This window comes from Capra hircus, chromosome 18 (assembly GCF_001704415.2).
Source record: "Capra hircus breed San Clemente chromosome 18, ASM170441v1, whole genome shotgun sequence".
Taxonomy (NCBI): Eukaryota; Metazoa; Chordata; class Mammalia; order Artiodactyla; family Bovidae; genus Capra; species Capra hircus.
In genome coordinates, this window is record NC_030825.1 from 53,748,507 (window position 1) to 53,773,027 (window position 24,521).

The 24,521-nt window shown below is 50.4% G+C and overlaps 1 protein-coding gene across 2 annotated transcripts in view; it reads left to right on the forward strand.

The window, feature by feature from the left end:
* RELB (RELB proto-oncogene, NF-kB subunit) overlaps positions 4,423 to 24,521 on the forward strand; it is a 28,549-nt gene continuing 8,450 nt past the window's right edge. The window contains exons 1-7 of one of the 2 annotated variants that reach the window (XM_018062568.1): positions 4,423 to 4,667; positions 5,668 to 5,715; positions 9,695 to 9,703; positions 11,355 to 11,701; positions 21,055 to 21,212; positions 22,566 to 22,657; positions 22,836 to 22,967. In XM_018062568.1, coding sequence (XP_017918057.1) covers positions 4,613 to 4,667; positions 5,668 to 5,715; positions 9,695 to 9,703; positions 11,355 to 11,701; positions 21,055 to 21,212; positions 22,566 to 22,657; positions 22,836 to 22,967 — 841 coding nt within the window. In that variant the 5' untranslated portion in view covers positions 4,423 to 4,612. Of the gene's footprint in view, positions 4,668 to 5,667; positions 5,716 to 8,623; positions 8,945 to 9,694; positions 9,704 to 11,354; positions 11,702 to 21,054; positions 21,213 to 22,565; positions 22,658 to 22,835; positions 22,968 to 24,521 lie in introns of those variants that run through there. The other variant, XM_018062569.1, reaches the window with a different exon arrangement.

A 24,521-nucleotide genomic window follows, 5' to 3' on the forward strand; every position in this document is an offset into this window, starting at 1 on the left:
GCAGAGCCCCCACCTCGTGCCTTCCTTCCTCTGCCTCCCCAGGGAGCAGGTGTGGGCGGCTCTCCTGAGCATACACAGGGACGCTCTAGGCCAGGCCCCTTTTTCGTCCTTCTCCCCCTCCCAGAGGGTTCCAGAACTGTCCCGTCTCACAGACGGGGAAGCTGCCTGCCATGACCTCACCGCCCCACCACTCTTAGCCACAAGGCTGTGTCAAAGCCTCACCGGTGCCCACTGATTATCTCCTGGCCTCAGGAGCCCTGGCAGGGCAGGAGGGCAGACCTACCGCCCCGAGAGTCGAGTCAGCCTCCCTCAGTCCATGGTCCTGGGACCCTGGCTGACTGACCTTGCTTCTGGGCTTAAGAGCTCGTCTCCAGGGGGACCCCGAGGGTGAATCCCAGCTCAGAACGGTGCCAGGCTGTGGCATCCATAGCTGTTGGGGTGCCATCAGCACCCTCTGCCTGTGCCAAGCACCCAGCCAGAGTCTTGGTGTGTGGTGTGCCTGCCTTCCCGACAGGCTGGGTACTGGTTCACCCACTTGTAGGTGAGGGGACTGAGGCCCCTGGGTGTCCCTGTACTCCCAGGAGTTGGTGCCCCGCATTCCCAGGTTTCCTTTTTATTTGTGTATTTGTGTGGGTGTTCTCATCAGTACTTCTAGGAAAGGAGCCCTGGGGCTTAGAACCTCTGCCACGGTGCCCTGCAGAGCCAGGCAGGGCATCCAGGAGGTGTGTACAGAGCCCCAGCTGTGGACACAGGCACGTGTGCACACGCTGCGGGTTCCACCCCTCAGGCAGCTGCTCCACTCCCTCTCCTGCTGTGCGACAGACCCCGAACCCACTTCCTAGGAGAGAGCCCCAAATCCTCATCCCACAGCCTTTGGCAAGACCCATCAGTGTACCCCACAATTGCTTGGGGTTCTCACTGCTTCCACTGAGACCACCTGGTCCAGGCTCCTCATTGCTCTGGGGTCCCCCCCACTCAGCCTCCTTCCTGGTCTTTTCTTTTTTTGTTACCCTGCATGGCATGTGAGATCAAACCCATGCTCCCTGCAGTGGGAGCGTGCAGTCTTAACCATTGGACCACCAGGAAAGTCCTGAGCAGCCAGAGTTTTGTGAAGCTCAAGCCTGACTGTGCTCACTTGTTCAGAACCTACCATGACTCCCCAGTACCCTTGGGAGAAGAGCCCAGGCTGCTAACAGTGCTGAACACTTGTGGGGAGGGGGCTTCTTAACCCTTACAGCCTCATCTCCCTTGCTCTAACTAGCTGTGACCTCTTACCCTCTGCCACTGTTCCCTTACCTGAGACATGCCACCAGGCACACAACGCTTCATCTTACCCTATGCATCCTCCAGGTTGTAGCTCCACAGCTCCTCCTCCAGGAAGCCCTTCCTGACCACCTCCTCTGGGACAGCCCCCACCACCACCAGCTCCCTGGTCCCACATCCCAGCCCTGCCCGCTAAAGGTCATTACTACCTGGGGACAGGTAGTGTCCACTATGGACTGAGCCCTGTGAGTCTCAGAGCTGCCTTGGCCATTGCTGTGTCCATGGCACAGAGGAGTCACTGAATGTGCTGAGTGCATGTTTGCACAATTCTGACTCACAGGCACACATCCAGAAGTATAGACCTAGATGGGACCTGTTTTAAGACACCAGTGGAGAGACTACCATACAACTTGTTGGTCAACAAGTGTTCCCTGAGCCCTTCTGCTGCACACTGCTCTGAGCTGGGGTTAGTTCTGTGCACACAGTAGGGGTCAAAACAACCCCAGGCCTGCCCTCATGGTGCTCAGAGCCCCAAGCTGAGGATTTCCGACGTGTCCTTTCATTCACCCAACAAAGCGTTGTGAACCCTGATATTTCATGGGGCACAGGGAAGCAGGTGGACTAACTGGCCCTACACATAGGAGCCACTCTTCAACACTGAGGCAAGTTCTAGTCTAGCTGTATGTGGTTCTCTTCATTAAACTTCGGAACCCAATGGCCCCATCACCTTAGGGACCACGGCCCTTGCCTCATCTCCACTGCTTCCCCAGCAGTCCCTCACGTCCTTGCTGTTCTCTGAACATGCCATGCGTGTTCCCACCTCGGAGCCTTTGCACTTGCCATTCCTTGTGCCTTGAACACTCAACCTAGACATCCACATGGATCCTTCACCATTTCAGGTATCTGCTCAGATGTCGCCTCAGACCCTCTCTGAACTTCCAAACCCAAATGTTACCCTCATACTCAATCCTTGTATCCTGCTGTAATCTTCTGTAATACTATCATCACCGTGAGACACGTATTTGCTTATCTCTTTTCCAGCTGTCTCTTCCCCAGCTTGGATTTCAGTGCCATGATGGCAGGGGCTTTTTACTATTGTGTTGCTTGCTGTGTCCCCAGCTTTTGGAAGAGTGCCTGGTACTAATACCCTGTGCGCAATAACTCTTGTTAGTCATAGTTCACAAGAACAGATGAGAAAACTGAAACACCAGAGAAATTAACTTGTCCAAAGTCTGACAAAGTAATGTGACATAAAGTGCTAGAACAGTGCCTAGCATGTGGAAGAGCTCTATACAAGTGTCAACTATTGTTAGTATTTAATCCTCACAACCATCATATTAGACCCATTTTACAGAAGCGGAAACTGAGGCCCAGAGATGAAGTCAGTTTCCTATGATCTCCTAGTAAGTGGGAGACACAGGATTGGAACTTGGGCAGCCTGATTCTGAACCTTCAAATCATAGCCTTTCTAGCAATGCCCTTGTCATATGCAGACTGCAGCCTGCAGGCCCAAAACAGCGTTTTGAATTTTTCTGTAATTTTGACATGTTTTAAGTGGTTGGAGAAAAGTCTCAATAATATGTTGTTTCACATGAAAGTTAAAATTCAAGTTGCAGTGGCTATAACATTTTATTGGAGCACAGTCATGCTCATTGTTTCTGTATGGTCTTTGGCGCCTTTTGTGCTATGGCAGAAAATCCCATGGACGGAGGAGCCTGGTGGGCTGCAGTCCATGGGGTCGCTAAGAGTCGGACACGACTGAGCGACTTCACTTTCACGTTCATGCATTGGAGAAGGAAATGGCAACCCACTCCAGTGTTCTTGCCTGGAGAATCCCAGGGACAGGGGAGCCTGATAGGCTGCCGTCTCTGGGGTTGCACAGAGTCGGACACGACTGAAGTGACTTAATAGCAACTTAGCAGCAGCAGTGCTATGGCAGAGTGGAGTTTTGAGACGTCTGATCCTCAAAGCCTAAAGCAGAACAAATTTGCTATCCAGCCATTGCAGAAAATGTCTGCTCCCTATTTGGCTTTATAGCAGTACTCCAACTTAAGCTGACTTCATATCACCAGCAGGCTTAAGGCTACACCTTGAGAACTACAGTGGACTCCCCTGCCTCCCATGAGCAGTTCCAGGGCTGGCTTGGGTGCCCTGGTACCCAGTGCAGGCTCTGGCACACAGCAGGTGCTCAGGAAGTGTATGTTGACTGAATCAGTGAGTCCATGTGGGTCATGAAGAGAAGAGGTGGAACACTCAAATTTTTCACAAGCAGACACAGGATGTCAAACCTGGGCTCTGTGACCTGAGGGTGCCTGGTGTCCAAGCTGTGACCTAATGAATAGGCTTAGACATGATCTAACCAACTGGCTACCCCTCTTTGAGCCTCAATCTCCTCTGCATTAGTCCCAATTATCTCACCTTTCTCTGATGCTGGTGCAACGTGTGAGGCATTGGTGAGGGCCCCAGGTAAGCCCAGGGATCAGGCACTCAACTCGTGTACCCTGGGGTCTCTGCTGTTATCTTTCCCAGTTATTGAGCCTTTGAGCTGAAAGTGTTGTGGGCTGTTAGAAAACCTAAGGGAGCTGTGGGGAGGAATGAAACATCCATCCATTCATTCAGTAAACATTATTGGGCACCTACAGATGCTGTTCTAGGTGCTGGGTATACAGTAAGGAACAAAACAGACGAATCCTAGAGTTGACACCCTAGCTTTAAATGTTTCAGTATCTTCAACGATTGACTCAGGTAAAGGAACTGAGGTGTAGAGAGACCATGAAGTTTCGAAAAGTTTATCATCAGAGCAGCTATGGAGCTCTGGTAACCTGATCCTGAAGCTTCCCTTCCAGCCAAACAGGTCAAGGCCAGTTGGCAGACTTGGGAAGGCAGGTCACAGTTTCCTAATTTGCTACATGGGTAGGTTAGGTAGTGGCTCCAAGTGGACTCAGTGGTCTCGGCCTGGGTAATGGGAATCGTCGCTAGTCGGGGCCCCTCCGGTGCGCCCAGCCTCCTCTTCCCGGCCGGCACCGCCCCCGAAGCCACGTGACGCGTGGGGGTTTTCCCGTTCCCCTGGCGTGACGTAACGACGGGGTTCGGGCCAATGAACGCGCAGGCCGGCGGCGCCGGGGAATTCCGCCGCCCCGCCCCCGCCCGCCGCCCGCCCGGCCCGGCCCGGCGCCCCCCGCAGCCCCGGGCGCCGCGCGTCCAGCCCGGCCTGAGGCCCCAGCCCCTGCGCCGCTCTCCCGACCCGCGATCGTCCGCCAGACCGTGCCACCTGGCCGCTCTGCCCGCCCTCGTGTGTGTGTTTTGGTCTGGGCTGGCCTCCGGGCCGTCAGTCCCCACTGGTTGGGCCATGCCGAGTCGCCGCGTCGCCAGATCGTCCGCTGCGCCGGAGCTCGGGCCCTTGGGTAAGCGGGGCCAGGGATCAGGAGAGGAGTCTGGGGCAGGACTGGAGACGCGGGAGTTCTGGGGGTCCCGGAGTAGTCTGGGAGTTCCTACAGGAGTCCAGGGGTTTTGCGGGGAGAGTGTGAGGGTTTGTCGACACTATATCAAAGGGAAGGAAGGAGGCAGAGGATGGTGACCGGGTCCGGTCCAAGGTAAGAGAGAGGCGTCCCACTATAGAGTGAGAAGGGGGCGGGGCCTGACCCTGAGGCAAAGAAGGGGGCGGGACCCGACGACAGAGGGGAGGGGTGGGGCCTGACTCCGAGAAGGAGGAGCGCAAGCCGTTCCTGAGGGATTGGGCGTGGCCAGACGCAGAGAGGGAGAAAAAGGAGGGGCCTGGCTCCCAGAAGGGGGTGGGGTCTGAGATTAATACGATAAGGGGGCGGGGCCTAACATAAAGAAGGAAGCAAGCTTTCGCCTACTCAGAATAAGAGGCGGGGCTTACGGTGATAAGGGGGCGGGACAGACTCAGATAGGGAGAAGGGGCAGGGCCTGACTCTGGCAGAGAGAGAAGGGGGAGGGCCTGTTCTGAAAAAAAGAGGGCGGGGTCTGACTCAGAGAAGAAAGAGGAGGTGGGGCTCGCCTCAGGAGAGAAGTGGCAGGGTCTGAGAGGGAGAAGAGGACTGGCTTGACACTGGAAAAGTGAAGGGTAGGGTCTGACCCTGAAATAAGGGAGGGGGTGGGGGCTTTTCTAACTGAGGTTGATAAGGGCTCCTCCAGGCCCTTCTCAGCCTTCTTAACGGAGAGAAGGAGCAGGGTCTGAGTGTGACGAAGGGTGGGGTGACTGAGAGAAAGTAGAGAACCTGTCCATGAGTTAAGGAAGTAAGGCCAGACCAAGCAAGCCAAGAGTGAGGGGCCTGACCCAAAGAGGCGGTGCCAGAAGAGGAACGGGGTGGAGCTTGGAAGATTCTCTGGTTTTCCCGCCGCATCTTCATCACCTCCTGAAACATGCTTCCTTCCCTGCAGGGTCCGCTGACCTCTCCTCGCTCTCTCTCGCCGTTTCCAGGACCACGGGTGAGCAGCCCTCCACAGTTGCTTGCCCGTCTACACTCTCAGGACAGGGCAGAGGGAATCCTATGGAGGTGGCATTGTGCACGCCTCTGTCTGGGGGGTTTTGCAGAGGTCCACCTCAGCTTTCCTCAGCCTGTGTCCCTCCCTGCCCATTGAGAAGGGGGTCCCCAGATGCCCTACCTCCCAGGTGATAAGGAGCTGGGCAAGTATAACTTACTCGCTTTGTAAGAGTCCTCTCTAGAGATTCACTATCATAGTGCAGAGGGTAATAATTATATACTGGTGCCACCACCCCTTCACTGTGTGAATGTCTGCAAGTCATTTCCCCTCTCTGGGCCTCAGTTGTTCTCATCTGTAAAATGGGCATAATATCAATGCCTCCCTTTTAGAGGGACCAAGATGAGTCAATGAGCTGATACAGCTTAACAGTACCAGTATTAAAACAGTGACAGTATTAAAGCAATATCTGCCACACATTTAAGGATCACCAAGAGAACTGTTAAAAACAAATCTTTGGGCTCCACCCCCAGAATTTGATTCAGTGGGTCCAGGATGAGCTCTGGAAATGTGCATTTCTAGCAAATTCTCAAGAGATACTCAGAACCACTAGTCTATACAGCCCCTCATTCGGTGCCATCCAAAATTCATGGGACTTCCCTGGTGGTACAGTGGTTGGGACTCCACGCTTCCACTGCAGGGGGCATGGGTTCGATCCTTGGTTGAGCAACTAAGATCCCACGTGTCATGCAACAACAACAAAACACCCAATATACAGCGCTGACCAAGGAAATACAGAACCATGGCCAAAGGATGACATCGTTTCTCATAAATGTGCTGGAATTTGCAGGTCAGGAATTGAATCCGTGGCCCCTGAGGGCTGGGTCTGAACCTCTCTCTGGAGGTAGAATCTTGGGATGGACCCCAGAAGTGCTGGCATGGCTGTGGAGGAGGGCCTGTGGGTTCTCTAACAGATCTCTGAGTGGGAGATTCTGAAAGGTGGGAGCTGCACTGGAAACAGGTCCTCCCAAGCACTGCTTCTGGGCAGGAACAAGGCTGAGATTTTTCTGACCCAAGACCTAGATCTTTGGTTTCAATTAAGAGTAATTTTTGCCATAATCCATTCAACAAATATTGAGTGCCTATTCTTTACCTGGCCCTGTGCTGGGCAGTACTGAGGACTCAGCAGTAACTGAGACAACCCTGGCTGTGCCCTCATAGTGCTCCGTGGAGGCAGCTAGGTACACAATGAATTAACTGTAGGATTGTAAAATGTGATAAAGGCTATAAACAAATCTTGGGATCAGTGACACCTAAATAGCAAGGTGAGGATGGGAGAACTGAGATGAGGGAAATTTTCCCTCATTTTGATGGACCAGACACATACTGGACCCTGGGTATAGTGGGGAGGGGCAGACGTGTTTCCTCCTCTCTGGTGCTCACAGCCTACAGGAGACTGATACGAATCACTGTACTATAAGGTCATGTCAAATCCTGACAAGTGTCATGACAATGATAAAACCAAGGCACCTAACTATGAGTGACTGGAGGGGGGGTTCTGGGGGTTACCTTGGATAAAGGAGTCAGGGAAGACCTATCTAGGAGGTGACACTTGAATGGGGAACTGAAAGTGGAGAAGAAGGCATACAAAGAACTGAAGGAAGGGCATTCTTGCAGAGGTTAGCCTGTGCAAAGGCCCTGAGGCAAGTGGTGAGAAAGACAGTTGCTCAAGTGTGCTTAAGTGGCTGCCCCTGAATGGTGGCAAGTTTGTGTAGGAGGTGGAGAAGGGGGGTGTAGGTTGGTATTTGAGCAGACCCTGAATAAGGTGAAATCCCTAACATTTCCTGACTGAAAGAGGATTTTAGATAATAATAATTAAAAAAAACCCAATAACTAAACTTTATGAAGGGCCTGAAGTGTTCAGATTCTATACTAAGCAATTTCCCAGTGTGCGTCTAAATCCTCATGCTAATGCCTGAGATATATCAGAGCTCATTTTATAGAGAAGGAGGCTCAAGAGAAGTTAGGCAACTTGCCCAAGGCAACACAGCCAGCAAGTGACAGCTGGGATTCAAACTGACATTTGTGTGACTCCACACCTGATATTCTGATATGATGTCTTCCAACCTCCCCATTTTATAGACAGACAAACTGAGGCCTAGAGAGCAGAAGCAATTTCCCCAAATTCATAAAATATTGTCTCTGACATCTTACCCAACACTAGCCAGCATTTATGTATCACCTACTCTTATGGCAGTTCTCTTATGGCTTCCTGTATATCAGCTCATTTAATTTTCACAACAGCCCCACAAGAGGGGCATTAGTATTATGTCCATTTTATAGATGAAGAAACCAAGGCACAAGAAGAGGTTAAGGGACTTCCCCTGGAGAAGGAAACGGCTACCCACTCCAGTATTCTGGCCTAGAGAGTTCCATGGACTGCATAGTCCATGGGGTCACAAAGAGTCGGACACGACTGAGTGACTTTCACTTCGCTGGTGGTCAGTGGCTAAGACTCTGCACTCTCAGTGCAGGGGGTCCAGGTTCCACTCCTGGTCAGGGAATCAGATCTAGATCCTACATGCCACAACTAAGAGTTCACATGCCACAACTAAAACATCCCAAATTCTAAACTAAAAAAAAAAAGTTAAGTAATGGGCTCAAGGTCACATTAGCACATAGCAAGGAATAGAGCCAGGATTTGAACTGAAGCAGTCCAGAGCTTCAGTCAAAGTTGCCCGGGCCTCAGTTTCCCCCCGCAGCCTGGGAGCTCCTTGAGAGCTTGGACACAGGCTAAGTCATCTTTGGGGCCCCAGGTCATCCAGCACGGACGCCTAAGAATGTGTTTCCAAGTTGAAGTGACTTGACGTTGGCCCTGCCACTGAGCGACAGCATGTCCCTTCCTCTCTCCCAGCCTCAGTGTCCCCATCTACCAAGTGGGGGTGTCTTCCTCACCCTGCTGACTTCACAGATCACATGAGATAAGAAGTGTAGGAAGACTGCTTGCTTTCCAAGGAGCAAAGGTCTGGCTGCCGGGAGCCACTCCCAGAGAGTGGAGGAGGAGGACAGATCTGGCAGCTGAGCAGCTCGGTGATAATCCAGCCACCAGTCGCCAGCGCAGGCAACCATGGATGGGGCACCTGGACCCCGCCTGCCCTCCCTGGCTGTGTGACCCTCCAGGCTTGCTTGCTCCCTCGGGGCCTCCCGTTGTTCTACGTCTGTGGAATGGTGGGAGGTTGGTTTCGATCCTCCATGGTCCCTTCCAGGGCTGGGCTTTCCTGAGGAGGTGATAAGGGGCTTCCTCAGCATTGCTGTTATTCCCTCCTTAGGAAGTAGAGGTGAATCCTGGATCCCGGGTGGGCACTGCTGGGGACCAGCATGGGATGCAGAGCAGGTGGTTGCTTGGGGTTGGAGGATCAGCCTCCCTGGGGCTTCAGACACCAACAAGTGATATCTTGGGGTCTTGGGTGGGCTTTAGGGAGGGGTGCAACCTCACATTTTGTTCAGAATCTTTTTTTTTTTTTTTTTTTTGCTGAGCTATAGAACTTGTGAGATCTTAATTCCCCAACCAAGGATCGAACCTGGACCCTTGGTAGTGAAAGCACAGAGTTCTAATGACCAAACCTCTAGGGATTTCCCTTGTTTAGAATCTAAGGTGTCCCCTTTTTTTCCCCGCTGGTGATAAAACCCTTGGCTTTTCATCAGATTTTCAACAACGTTTCATAATCCCTGGTCTAAATGTTCTGAGAGGAGGCATTTGAGGGTAGCCTAACCCTAGGACCCCACATCGGGAGCTGAAGGGAAAGTAGGCCAGGAGCGAGAGATGGGGGTTGGGGATTAACATCCCAGGATTTCTCAGGATGGAGGAAGAGGGAAGGGTTCCAGGAGGGGAGGGGGTTGAGGGGGGTCTGTCTTAAAACATGAAAGTCTTGACTACTTTCTGGACCTCACCTTTCTTACCTTTCTCTTTCTCTTCCTTCCACAGATGAATTGGGTAAGTATCACAGGGTGGTCTGGGTGGGGAGGCTTAAGAGTCCCAAGTGCTCACAGAGGGGGATCTTGACCTTCCTTGTTGGCGAGGAGGTCACGGTGTGACTTCTGGGACTGCTGGGGGATTTTAACAGTCATGTGCTCCCAGGGTACTTAGCAGCACTTGTGAAAATTCAGCATATGCCAGCTGCCTTTAATATTAGTTACTATTACTACAGCTGTTGTTCATTCCTTGAGGGCACCGTATGGAGCACATGCTGTGAATTCGGCCCTGAACCAAAGCCTCTGCCCTCTTGGAGCTGATACTCTAGTCGCAGAGACCAAAGGAAAAGGAATAAAGAACAAAATAATGTTAGATCGGGCTAAGGCTTGTGAAGGAAATAAACAGGAAGGGGCCTGGGGAAAATACATTAGATCAGGCCTTTCTGAAGAGGTGAACTGAGATTGGATGAGAAGGAGCCTGAATGCTTCAAATAGGGGGACCAGGCAGATGGAGGAACCAGTACAACACCCTGAAGAGGGCCGGGCTTGGTAGGTGCAACAGAAAAGAGACCAGAATGTGGTGAGAGGGGGTGGTGGGAGGCAAGAGGCCCAGGACAGCCAGGATTCTGTGGCTAAGGCCAGGGGTGTGGGTTTTGTCTTGCTTTCCTGAGATGAATGGAGTCTGGGGGGAGTTTTATATGGGGAAGGTGTTGACTGACTCGTAGGGAGATGGGAGCCACTGGAGGTTTCTGTGCACACGAGGACAGGGTCTGATATCAGATCCCTCTGGCTGTGTGTGGTGGGTAGACTGGAAGGGGGAGGTGGGGACCAGGAGCAGTGATCAGATGGGAAAGGATGGAGGGCGGCCCAGGGCAGCGCGGGTGGGAGAAGTGGTGGGACTATACATGTATATTCGAGGGAGAGGCGAGAGAGAGAGTTCCAGGTGGTGCTAGTAGTAAAGAATCCTCCTGCCAATGCAGGAGATGCAAGAGACGCGGGTTTGATCCCTGGCTCAGGAAGATCCCCTGGAGGAGAAAGTGTCCACCCACACCAGTATTCTTGCCTGGGAAATCCCAAGGACAGAGGAGCCTGGCGGGCTACAGTCCATAGGGTCGCAAAGAGTCAGGCGTGACTGAAGCGACTTAGCATGCACACACACGCAGGAAAAGTTCATGGATTGGGCCTAGGGGATGTGGGATCCTGAGCCACTGACAAACTTGGCATCCTTCCAGCTTGATCACTGGACGGTGATGCTCCTTTCTGAGATGAAGCTTCGGCAAAGTAGCTGTTATTCTTGTTGTTATTAAATGGGGCAAGATGGAGGCAGGGGTGCTTGTGGCCTGGTCTTACCTTGATCCAGGTGAGAGGTGATCGAGGCGTGGGTGCAGGAGCTGTTTCGGAGGCGAGTGGACATGAGGGTGCAGGAGAAGGAGAAACCAGGCCCACCCTCAGGGCCTTAAGAACTGGGCATGCTGGGGGTCTATTTGCAAGAAGGAAGGCAGGGGCTTTTTTGTGTGTTCAGAGCTGAAGCCCCTACTCTGTGTGTGTGAAACCCACAAGAAATCTGTCTTGAAGAAACGAATGGACGGGGAATGGAGAGGGTGGCAAAAGTCAGGGGATTCAACAAGCCTTTTAACTATCAGCGTCACCCCCAGTTTTGGCTTCTCCCGCAGAGATCATTGACGAGTACATCAAGGAGAATGGCTTCGGCTTGGAGGGGGCGCAGCCCGGCCCGGGCGAGGGGCTGCCACGCCTGGTATCTCGCGGGGCGGCCTCCCTGAGCACCGTCACCCTGGGCCCCGCGGCGCCCCCGCCCCCGGCCACGCCGCCGCCCTGGGGCTGCACCCTGGGCCGGCTGGTGCCCCCGGCCCCGGGCGCCGGGCCGCGGCCGCACCTGGTCATCACCGAGCAGCCCAAGCAGCGCGGCATGCGCTTCCGCTATGAGTGCGAGGGCCGCTCGGCCGGCAGCATCCTCGGAGAGAGCAGCACCGAAGCCAGCAAGACGCTGCCCGCCATCGAGGTAGGCCGAGGGGGCTGGGCACCGGGAGGAGGGGGAGGGGGTGGGGTGGGGTGGGGACTGCGATTCTCTTGCCCCCAGGAGTCACACACGCGAATTTCTTTATTCGTGCGTTCTTATGAGGATGATGATTGGTTTTTGAATTTCATCTATTTATTTATTTTTGGCTGCACTGGGTCTTCCTTGCTGTGGGCTTTCCCTAGTTGCCGGGCGTGGGGGCTACTCTCTAGCTGTGGTGCGGGCTTCTCATTGCGGTGGCCTCTTGTTGCAGAGCAGGGGCTCTAGGCCCTCAGACTCGGATGCTCCACAGCATGTGGAATCTTTCCGGACCAGAGATTGAACCCCTGTCCCCCGCACTGGCAGCGATTCTTAGCCACTGCGCCAAGGGAGAGGTCCCTACGGTGGTTATTATTGTTGTTGTTGCTACTGCCGGGGTGGATGATACCACTGTTGCATGTGTGTGTGTCATGTCCAACTCGGCAACCCCATGGACTGTAGCCTGCCAGGCTCCTCTGTCCATGGAATTCTCCAGGCAAGAATACTGGAGTGGGTTGCCATTTCCTTCTCCAGATACCACTGTTACTTGGCATTAAATTTAAAGAGTTTTCAAAGAAAGACCTTCTTCCTGGCAATATGACAGTATCGATCACAATCATTATTGCTGTAAAGGCTGTGTAGCCTCTTGGTTCACGGTAAGAATCAGAGTGCTTGAGTTCGAATCCTGCTTCCACCAGCTGCTAGCTCTGCTGCCTCGGGCAGGTTACTCAGTCCTTCTGTGCCTTCTCTACAAAACGTGGTAACAAGGACTTCTCTGGTGGTCCAGGGGTTAGGGCTCTGCTTTTATACCTGAGGGCCTGAGGCTCAATCCCTCGTTGGGGAACTAGGATTCTGCAAACCGTGTGGCATGGGGAAAAAAAAGTAAAATAAGATCCCCAAACTTCTGGAAGCAGGATTGCCCATCAAAGGCAACTTGACAGCCATTGCCAAGTTGCCCTCCTCGGGGGTTGCACCCATGACTGTCTCTCCCAGTGATGTCTGAGAGGCCCGGTGCCTCATGCCTCTCCAACACGGAGCCTTGTTGTATTTCTGGATCTTTGCCCAAGTGTCTGTGGAGCCTGAATTGTGTCCTCACCATCCCACTAGGGCCGGATCCAGGCCCAGCTGCTCCCTGACCTCCAGCTTTCTCCCTGGTGACCAGCTCTCAGTCCCCTCCCAGATTTCCCTCCCCGCTTCACTGAGGCAGCCAGAGAGGTGCTGGTAAATTACACATCTGCTCCTCTCCCCTGCTTAGAATCCTCCTTTGTCTCCAGAGTGCCCTCAGGAGGAGGCCCAAGATCCTCCTGGGGAGGATCCTCCCCAGGGCCTCTGAAGACCTTTGCTTATTTCTTAAAAAAAAAAGAAAAAAAGATTTATCTATTTATTTAACTGTGCTGGGTGTTAGTTGCAGCACGTGGGATCTTCCATCTTAGTTGTGGCATGTCGGATCTGGTTTCTTGACCAGGGGTGGAACCCAGGCCTCCTGCATTGGGAGCGTGGAATCTTAGTCACTGGACCACCAGGGAAGGCCCTCTAAGACCTTGCCTGGTCCAGCTTCTGCTGCCCACTCCCACCCAGCCCCCTCACTCCCCACCATCCAGCCATCAGGCCTTCGCTACTGCTGTTCCTCCTGCCTGAAGTGCTTTCCACTTGCAGCCTTTAGTTCAGTTCAGTTCAGTCGCTCAGTAGTGTCTGACTCCTTGCAACCCCATGGACTGCAGCATGCCAGGCCTCCCTGTCCATCACTAACTCATGGAGTTTACTCAAACTCGTGTCCATTCAGTTGGTGATGCCATCCAACCATCTCATCTTCTGTCGTCCCCTTCTCCTCCCGCCTTCAATCTTTCCCAGCATCAGGGTCTTTTCCAGTGAGTCAGTTCTTCACATTAGGTGGCCAAAGTATTGGAGTTTCAGCTTTAGCATCAGTCCTTCCAGTGAATATTCAGGATTGATTTCCTTTAGGATGGACTGGTTGGATCTCCTTGCAATCCAAGGGACTCTTAAGAATCTTCTCCAACACCACAGTTCAAAAGCATTCTTTATAGTCCAGTTCTCACATCCATACATGACTACCAGAAAAACCATAGCTTTGACTAGACAGACCTTTGTTGGCAAAGTAATGTCTCCATTTTTTAATATGCTGTCTAGGTTGGTCATAACTTTCCTTCCAAGGAGCAAGCGTCTTTTAATTTCATGGCTACAGTCCCCATCTGCAGTGATTTAGGAGCCCAAAAAAATAGTCTCTCACTGTTTCCCCATCTATTTGCCATGAAGTGATGGGACCAGGTGCCATGATCTTAGTCTTCTGAATGTTGAGTTTTAAGCTAACTTTTTCACTCTCCTCTTTCACTTTGATCAAGGGGCTTAGTTCTTCACTTTCTGCCATAAGAGTGGTGTCATCTGTGTATCTGAGGTTATTGATATTTCTCCTGGCAATCTTGATTCCAGCTTGTGCTTCATCCAGTCCAGCAGTTCTCATGATGTACTCTGCATATAAATTAAATAAGCAGGGTGACAATATACAGCCTTGACATACTCCTTTCCCGATCTGGAACCAGTCTGTTGTTCCATGTCCAGTTCTAACTTCTTGACCTGCATACAGATTTCTCAGGAGGCAGGTCAGGTGGCCTGGTATTCCCATCTCTTTAAGAATTTTCCACAGTTTGTTGTGACCCACACAGCCGAAGGCTTTGGCAGAGTCAGTCACCCTCTATTTACCTGTGAGGCCTCAGCCCACCTCAGGGATGCCTGTTCTGACCCCTGTCCTGGTGCCAGCTTCCTCGTGTGAGATGTTTCCGTCTCCTCTCCATCAATGCCTCTCTCGTTATTTAATTGGAGGATAATTGCTTTACAGTGTTATGTTGGTTTTTGCTGTACAACAATGTGAATCAGTCATAACTATATACATATCCCCTCCCTCTTGAGCCTTCCTCTCACCCCACCCTTGCCTCTCTTTATATAGACATTTATAGGGGGCAATTGGAAAGTGAGTTGGAGGTATGATACTTTACTCAAAATGTTTCTGCCTGTATCTCTCAAAAGCCATGACTTTTTTTTTTGCAAGGTAGGATCTGTATCATGACAACACTCTTATCACATACTAGAAACGTAATATTCATGCAGCAATATCTTCTAAGGTTAAGTCCATAGTCTGTTGATCCCACTGACCCCAGATATCCTTTATAATTTTTTTTCCTTTGGTCCACTTGTTTAATATCCAGTCTAGTCCAATCGTGCCTTTAGTTGCCAGGTCTAAATATTTGTGTACCCTCTCCGTTCATACATTCAAACCCTAACTCCAAAAGTTGGAGGAGGAAATGGCAACCCACTCCAGTATTCGCGCCTGGGAAAATCCCATGGACAGAGGAGCGTGGCGGGCTGCAGTCCATGGGGTCCCAAAGAGTCAGACATGACCGAACACTCGCAACTCTGAAGGTGATGGGAGTAGGAGGTGAGGCCTTTGAGATCAGTGACCTTCCAGATGAGGTCCCAGAGAGCGTCCTCTGCCTTCCCCCATCTGAGGACACGGAGACAGAGCCTGTGCCCAAAAGAGGCCCTCGCCAGAACCCAGCTGTGGCGTCACCTTGATCTTGGACTTCCAGCCTCAAGAATCCTCAAGAAACAAAGACAGGCATCTTCGGTGTGATGGGGTTTGTTCCTCAGGTTGCCTTTGCGTTTCGGGACAGGGACATTTATGCAGGACAGAAAAGGTGTCAGTTTTTGTTGTTGTTGTTTATTTGGCTACGCTACAGCTTAGTTGTGGCTCGAGGAGCCTTCGATCTTCACTGCGGTGTGCAGGCTCTTTAGTTGCCTCATGAGGGATTTAGTTATGGCACGTGGATTTTTAGTTGCAGCATGTGGGATCTAGTTCCCTGACCGGGGATTGAACCTGGGCCCCCTGCATTGGGAAGTGCGGAATCTTGGCCACTTGACCACCAGGGAAGGTGTTTTGTAGTATGTCCCACATTCTGGATTTATTGGCTGTTTCCAGGTTAAATCAGGTTATTAATTTTGGCGGGAATACCCCAACGGTGAGGCCGTGGTCCTCTTAGAGTCTGACATCCTGGCACGTGGGGTGGCAGTTTGTCCTAGTATCTGATGCTGAATCGGATCCCGTGGTTAAGGTGGTTTATTACTCAGCTCTGGCTGCCCTCACAAAATCCCACAGACTGGGTGCCTTGAACCACAGGAATTTATTGTCTCATGGTTCTGGAGGCTGGAAGGCCAAAACTGAGCTATTGGCAGGGGTGGTTTCCTCTGAGGCCTCTCTCCTAGGCTTGCAGATGGCCGCCTTCTCTCTCTCCTCACTTGGTCTCTCCTTTTTGTCCACACTGGTGTCTCTTTGTACATCCAGATTACCTCTTCTTGTTCAGTCACTCAGTTGGGTCTGACTGTTTGCAACCGCATGGACTGCAGCACGCCAGGCTTCCTTGTCCTTCTTCTGGAGTTTGCTCAAACTCGTGTCCATTGAGTCAGTGATGCCATCCAACCGTCTCATCTTCTGTTGTCCCCTTCTCCTCCTGCCTTCAATCTTTCCCAGCATTAGGGTCTTTTCCAATGAGTCAGTTCTTCGCATCAGGTGGCCAAAGTATTGGAGTTTCAGCTTCAGCATCAGTCCTTCCAATGAATATTCAGGTTGATTGCCTCTTCTTGTAGAATGGCAACCCACTCCAGTACCATTGCCTAGGGAGTTCCATGAACAGAGGAGACCGGTGGGCTACAGTCCACAGGGTTGAAAAGAGTCGGAGAAAACTGAGCAACTTTCACTTCAGAACAGAAGGCCAAGAGGCAGGTTGCATTAGTCCCCACCCTAAGTGAAAATGAAAGTGTCAGTCACTCAGTCGTGTCTGCGACCCTGTGGACTGTAGCCCGTCGGGCTCCTCTGTCCGTGGGGTTTTCCAGGCAAGAATACTGGAGTGGGCTAGCCATTTTCTCCTCCAGGGGATCTTCCCAACCCAGGGATCCAACTTAGGTCTCCTGAATTGCAGGCAGATTCTTTATCGTCTGAGAAATCAGGGTAGCCCCTACCCTAAGGGCTGATTGATTTACTCACCTCTCTAAAGGCTATAAGGCTTCCCAGGTGGTGCTAGTGGTAAAGACTCCACCTGCCAGTGCAGGAGATGCAAGAGACTAGGGTTCAATCCCTGGGTCAGGAAGATCCCCTGGAGGAGAAAGTGGCAACCCACTCCAATATTCTTGCCTGGGAGAAATCCCATGAACAGAGGAGCCTGGCGTGCTACAGTCCATGGGGTCGCAAAACAGTCAGACACAACTAAGCACAGCACTTACAGGGTCTGTCTCCCTGGGGCTAGGGCTTCAACATATGAATTTTGGAAGTGTGCAGTTTAGCCCATAACTGGTAGTGACTCAGTTCCTTGATGGTCCAGTAGTTAAGACTGCATGCTTCCTCTGCAGGGGCACCAGTTCAATTGCTGGCCAGGGAACTAAGCTCCCACAAGCTGCATAGCGAGGGAAGAAAAAGCCACCAAAGTGATGAATAATTCTCAGTCTAAATGAAATCCAGCGCTCTCTCAATTGACACAGCCATTGCAGTTTTTGACACTTCAGTGCATTTGAAAGTTATGGGAAAAAATATGTGCGTGTGTGCTCAGTCGCTCAGTCATGTCCAACTCTTTGCGACCTCATGGACTGCTGCTCACCAGTCTCCTCTGTCCACGGAGTTTTCCAGGCAAGAATACTGGAGCAGGTTGCATTTCCTATTCCAGGAGTTAACCCGACTCAGGGATCTCCTGCATTGGCAGGCAGACTCTACCATTGTGGCACCTGGGAAAAAAATGCTACATATGTGAAACGGAAGGAGGCTCTGGCTTCTGACTTTTTCAAACAGGGTTGTCACCAATGTGAATGCTGGCGGGTTATTCAGAAGTCTTACAGGATTTGTGTGGGTCTGGTATTGCAGGCGGGGTAGCATCTCTGGCCCTGTGTCCTGTCTGCTGTCTCCATCACCAAAATTGTCACCCCTAGAGGGCAGTACTCGCCCACGGAGACACACCTGTTCATTGTATTTTATAGGCACTAGTTTTACATGTCCGAGAAGGCAGTGGCAACCCACTCCAGTGCTCTTGCCTGGAAAATCCCATGGCTGGAGGAGCCTGGTAGGCTGCAGTCCAAGGGGTCGCTAAGAGTCGGACACGACTGAGCAACTTTACTTTCACTTTTCACTTTCATGCATTGGAGCAGGAAATGGCAACCCACTCCAGTGTTCTTGCCTGGAGAATCCCAGGGACAGGGTAGCCTGGTGGGCTTCCGTCTATGGGGTCGCACAGAGTCGGACACGACTGAAGCGACTCAGCAGCAACAGCAGCAGCAGCTTTACGTGTTCACTTTCCCTGGTGGCTCAGCTGGTAAAGAATCTGCCTGCAATGCAGGAGAGCTGCGTTCGATCCCTGGGTTGGGAAGATCCCCTGGAGAAGGGAAAGGCTACCCACTCCAGTATTCTGGTCTGGAGAATTCCATGGACTGTAGAGTCCGTGGGGTCGCAAAGAGTTGGACACGACTGAGCAACTTTCACTTTTCACTTTACATGTTCAGATCACACTTTTTAGAGGTTCTCTGACCGGCAGGGCCCTTCGAGTGACCCAGGAAAACCAAGTAGGTCTGGGCCCCACCTCAAGGGGCTGGTATCTGTCTGCTGCCCCATGTAGCTGCAGAGTAGAATTCCAGCCCCAGTTGTCATAACTTCTTTTTTAAAAAGGAAAACCTGGAAATCTAGAAGAGCATGATGTCTCATACCTTTTAAATGTAGGCTCCAAATTTTCCCCAACTTCTGTTTTTTTTTTTTTTTTGGCCGTGCTACACATTAGTCGGGACCTTAGTTCCCTGACCAGGGATCAAACCTGTGCCCTCTGCAGTGAAAGTGCAGTCTTAAACACTGAATATCAGGGAAGTCCCTTCCCCAACTGTAAAAAAAAATTATTTTATTGAATTATAGTTGATTTACAATATCATGTTAATTTCTGCTGCATATCAGTGATTTAGTTATATATACATAGCTATATATTTATGCATATATTCTTTTCATTATGGTTTAGCACAGGATATTGAATATAGTTCCCTGTGCTATCCAGTAGGACCCTGTTGTTTATCCATCCTACGTATTCTCATTTGCATCTACTAATCCCAAATTCTCAGTCCTTCCCTCCCCTACCCCGCCCCAACTTTTTATTTTGAAAAAAAAAAAAAATCTTTTAAATCTTTCTTCTAGATTTCTTGTTTGTTTCTTTCTTTGCAGTATAACTGATATAAAAAAATACACACTTAATGTACACATTTTGATGAATTTAGAATGAGAACAATTGCAATCTCCAGAAAAATTTAAAAAACATACAACAAGCACCTGTGTACCCTTCACCCGTATTCACCAGTAGACCTCAATTTTACCTCAATTTGCTATATCTGACCCTCTTTCCATGCACACAAACATACATACAGATGCGTAGTGCTCACACACACACAGATATGCACGTTGCTTTTCTTGCAGACCTATTTGCAGATGAGTTGTAAATATCATGTTATTTCACCTGTAGATACTTCAGGGGGCATCTTCTAAAAATAAGCTCCTGCATGGCTGCGACACTCATTACTATGCCTAGAAAAAAATCAATAATATCACATAATATCATCTAATATACAGTCCATGCTGGAATTTCCAAATTGTTCCCCCCAATTTTTTTTTTTTTTTAAGATCTATTGCTTGATTGATTTTTGGCCGTGCTGGGTCTTTGGTCTGCACGGGCTTTCTCTATTTGCAGTGAGTGGGGGCTTCTCTTCATTGTGGTGTGGGGGCTCCTCCCTGTGGCAGCTTCGTTTGTAGTGGAGCACTGGTTCTAGGCTTGGGGGCTTCAGCAGCTGTGATGCACCAGCTCAGTAGCTGCAGCCCACTGGCTCTAGAGCACTGGCGCAGTGGTTGTGGTGCTTAGTTGCTCCGGGCTTAGTTCCTCCAGGCATGTAGGATCTTCCTGGACCAGGGGACCCACGTCCCCTGCATTGGCAGGTGCATTCTTAACTGCAGGGAAGTCCCTCAAAATGTGTTTTATAATGATTTCTCCCTCCTCAATCTAGGGTCCTGTGTTGCTTTTGGTTGTGTCTCTGGAGTCTCTCGCCTCTGTTTTTTTGGAAATTGAGTTGTATTTGATCAAATATTGTGTGTAGCTCTAAGGATTTTGACAGATGTATACATTATTTAACTATCAGCCGATCAAAATACTTTTTTTTTTCTTTTTGTTCAAATATAACACCTATCTTTTTTTTTTTTTTTTTTTGCTGCTCTGGGTTTTAGTTGTGGTGTGTGGGATTTAGTTCCCCAACCAGGGATCAAATCCAAGCCCACTGTGTTAGCACAGAGTCTTAGCCACTGGACCACCAGGGAAGTCCTCACTCATCTTTTTATTGTCTTTCATGACACAGATATGTCTGAATGGATGACCTGCAGTTAGGGCTTGTTTGACATTTCCTCATGATTGGGTTCTGGGGTTGCACTTCTGGAGGGGCTGTCATAGAAGAGAGCCTTCTTTACGGTCCAGCTCTCACATCCGTACATAACTATTGGAAACATATCTTTGACTAGACGGACCTTTGTCGGCAAAGTGATGTCTTTGCTTTTTAACACACTGTCTAGGTTCGTCATAGCTTTCCTCCCAAAGAGCAAGCATCTTTTAATTTCAAGGCTACAGTCACCATCCGCAGTGATTTTGGAGTCTAAGAAAATAAAAATCTGTCACTGTTTCCAACTTTTTCCCCTTCTATTTGCCATGAAGTGATAGAACTGGGTGCCATGATCTTAGTTTTTGGAATGTTGAGTTTTAAACCAGCTTTTTCACTCTCCTCTTTTACCCTCATTAAGAGGCTCTTTAGTTCCTCTTCACTTTCTGACATTAGAGTGGTACCATCTGTGTGTCTGAGGTTGTTGATGTTTCTCCTGGCAACCTTGATTCCAGCTTGTGATTCATCCCAGCAGAGGATGCCTGTGCTCCGTTGCCCCCGTATTGGTGATGCTGACCTTGTTGACCTGGTTAAGGTGGTGTCTACCAGGTCTCCCCACTATTAGCTTGCTCTTTGCAGACCACACTTGGAGACCTTGTATGCATCAATTTTTTTTAAGTTGAGCGGCCAAAGACAGTGCATCCGTGGGTCAGCTCTCATGTTATGAGGTCCCCAGGTTGGAAGCTTTGGGTTTAGGATCTAAAAGAGGTCTTCAACCGACACACTTCCATCGTTGAGGGGGAGACGAGGTACCAGAGGAGGCTTGGATGGGTGCAGGTGTCTGCGATGGGACCCCAAAAGCACCCGTCTTCCTGCAGCTCCGGGACTGTGGAGGGCTGCGGGAGGTGGAGGTGACCGCCTGCCTGGTGTGGAAGGACTGGCCTCACCGAGTTCATCCCCACAGCCTCGTGGGGAAAGACTGCACAGACGGCGTCTGCAGGGTGCGGCTCCGGCCTCATGTCAGCCCTCGGCACAGGTACCTGACCCTTGACCCCTTGTGCTTGGTCATGGAGATTTTGAGGGGCTGAGGATCACCCGAGAGAACCTTAGGGCTGGGGCAGCTTAACCAGACCCTCCCCACTGCACTGCCTAGATGGGGAGACCAAGGTCTGGGAACAGCGGAGGGTCTCATTTAGGCCTGGAACCCTGCTGCCTGCACCTTCACATGCATTATGTTTATCCCCATTTTGTAGGTGAGAAAACTGAGGCTCCGAAAGGTGAAGGGGCCCAGATAGCCAGTGGCAGAGCTGGGGTTTGACTCCAGACCTGACTTAACTGCAAGGCCCATTCTTTCTTTCACTTTATAATTTATATGTTTTCAATTAAAAAAAGCAAAAGGTCCGGAAAGGGTGTGCAGTGAAAAATGAATTTCTTTCCATCTTTGGTCCCCTAATCACTAGTGCCCCTTCTTGGAGGCAACTAAAGTCGTGCTTTGCCTGTATATATATATTTGTCATTCCCTTATGAATGGTAGACATTTGCACCTTGTTTCTATGTTTTAGTACATCCGAGAGAGAATTCCTGTCAGTACATTTAGAACTGTCCTATCCTTTTTTATTGGCTGCATAGTATTCCAATGCATGGATATTAACAATTAATCGAATATGTTCTTATTACTGGGCACTCATTCCAATCTCTTGTTGCCCTGTTACTGTTATTCATGAATGGTTTCATATATACCCTTTTCTAGGATAGAGTCCTAGAAATGAAATTGTTGGCCCCACATCTGTGCATTTATACTTTTAACAATTTATAAACTTAATGAAAATGTAAGTTCTGTGAGAGCAGAGATTTTCTCTCTTTTGTTCCATGCTGTAGCCCCCTGTTCCCTGTGCCTAGCACAGTCCCTGCCACACAGTAGGTGCTCAGGAAGTCTTGCTGGAATGAGTGAATACTGCCATGTTGTCTTCTAGTACATGGTCACTCGGGTGACTTACAGTCCCTCTAGCAATGAGTGAGAGTGCCTGATTCTCTACAACATCACCTACAGAGAGCACTATCCAGCGTTTTGATCTCTGCTGTTTTGGAGAGTTTTTTTAGGAATTGATATCACATTTGAGTTTAATTGGCAGTTTTCTTCTTATAAATGAGGTCAACTGGTGCTTTCATGGGATAAAGATAAGGTGTGTTCCCAAGTTCTCTCAGGAATCCTCCATACCCCTAAGGGTTTGAGCCCCAGCCTCCTCCCAGTGCTGGGAACCCTGGGCCTGAGGGGGCTTCGGCCTCTGAGGGTGTGAGCCCCGCAGCAGCATCTGCCAGAGCCGTCTTGTGGGTCAGGGTGACACCTGCCCTCTCAGGAGTGCCTCCCTTCACCCCTTCCCCCACTCAGCTTCAACAACCTGGGCATCCAGTGTGTGAGGAAGAAAGAGATCGAGGCTGCCATTGAGCGGAAGATTCAGCTGGGCATTGACCCCTACAATGGTGAGTCCCTGCGCCTAGCTTAGCATCCCATCCTCTCAAACTCCTCGCCCCTCCGCCACCCCATCCCCTTGCCTTTTCCAGTTTCCACCATTGCCCCAGCCCCAGCCCTTCCTTGTCCCCCATCTGCTTGCTAGGGTCTCCACCACCCACACTCAGCCTTCCTATGTCTCTCCCACAGCTGGGTCCCTGAAGAACCATCAGGAGGTAGACATGAATGTTGTGAGGATTTGCTTCCAGGCCTCATACAGGGACCAGCAAGGACAGATGCGCCGGATGGACCCTGTGCTCTCTGAGCCTGTCTACGACAAGAGTGAGTTGAGGGTGATGTTCCATTAGGATTGCCATTGGTCGCAAGTACTGGAAAGCCCCATACACAATGGGTGAACAAACAGGGAATTTTTTTTTTTTTTTGCTCAGTTATTAAGTCTGTTCCTGCTGATTCAGCTGCTCAGCTATATCAGGGTGCTGGTTCAGTAGCTCTGTGATTCTCGTGGCCTTGCCCTCATGGTCACAAGCTGGCTGCCACAGCTCCAGACATCATGTCTATGTTCAAGATGGTGTGCGGTGTCACCCTGTGTGGTGTGCAAGCTGTACACTGCCCACCTCTAGAGGTCAGCATTTACTAAGTAGCCTAAGGAAATGGGGCCTTCTAGTGTTGTAGAAAGCACAGTCAGTACAATGACGCAGTCCTTGGGAACAGGCAGCATAAGTAATAATTTCTCTCTTTTATAGAAAATAATACATTTCTCAGAATCACCCTGATAGGCATCTGTTTATGTCTCATTGGCCAGAACTTGGCTCCATGGCCACCTTTAGTTGCAAAGCAGTCTGAGAAAGCATGTATTTAGATTTTTCATCCTGTATCGAGGGGTACAGGCATAGAAGAGAAGATTAGGAATGGCTGTTAGATTTTAGCCCACTTACAGGGACTGCCACAGACATCAAAATGGGCAGGGAATATCAATCTAGGCTTTTATGGATGCAAGAGATAGAATCTCAACTCACATAAGGAAAAAAAAAAAAGAATGTTCCATTAACTAAAAATATCCAGAAGTAATACAGTGCTTCAGGTTTGTATGTATCCAGGCTCTCAGTGATGTCATTAGGGGTCTATTTCTTTCCATCTCTCAGTCATGCTTCCTTCATGTTAGAGTCACTCTTAGCAGGGCCCTCCCAGGCAGGGGCAAAATAACTGTACAAAGCTCTAGTCTTATGTCCTACCAGCCTGGAACTTTTCTCCCGCTCCTGAAGAGAGATTCTTTTACCCAATTTCTTTTTTTTTTTTTTTCCCTGCATGCAGGCTTTCTCTAGTTGCGGTGAGTGGGGCTACTCTTTATTGAGGTCCGTAGGCTCTAGGTACTTGGGCTTCAGTAGGTGTGGCAAGTGAGCTTAGTAGTAGCAGCTCAAAGGCTCTAGAGCTCAGGCTTAGTTGCTCTGTGGCATGTGGAATCTTCCCATACTAGGAATTGAACCTGTGTCCGCTGCATCAGCAGGCAGATTCTTACCCCCTGTACCACCAGGGAAGTCCTCTTACCCGATATTTTTGCTCAGAGTCCCAGGGCTGTCTCTCATTGGCCTAGTTTTCCTCACATTCTCCTCTCTGACCAATCAGCTGTGGCCAGGAGGAGGTGATGCTTTGATTGGCCAGGTCTAGGGCACATGGTCCCCACTTAGCTACCAATGGGCTTTGACCTATCCAATCCCCATGACAGAGATGGGAGCTCACTAGACCTCAGTGCAGAGGACTCATGGGATGTCCATTAACCCCTCCACCCTGGGCATCTTCTGTTTTCCACCTGCAGCACAGGTTCCAAAAATATCAGACACCCTGGCCTGTCCATTTCCCACCTCTCCACATCCTGAG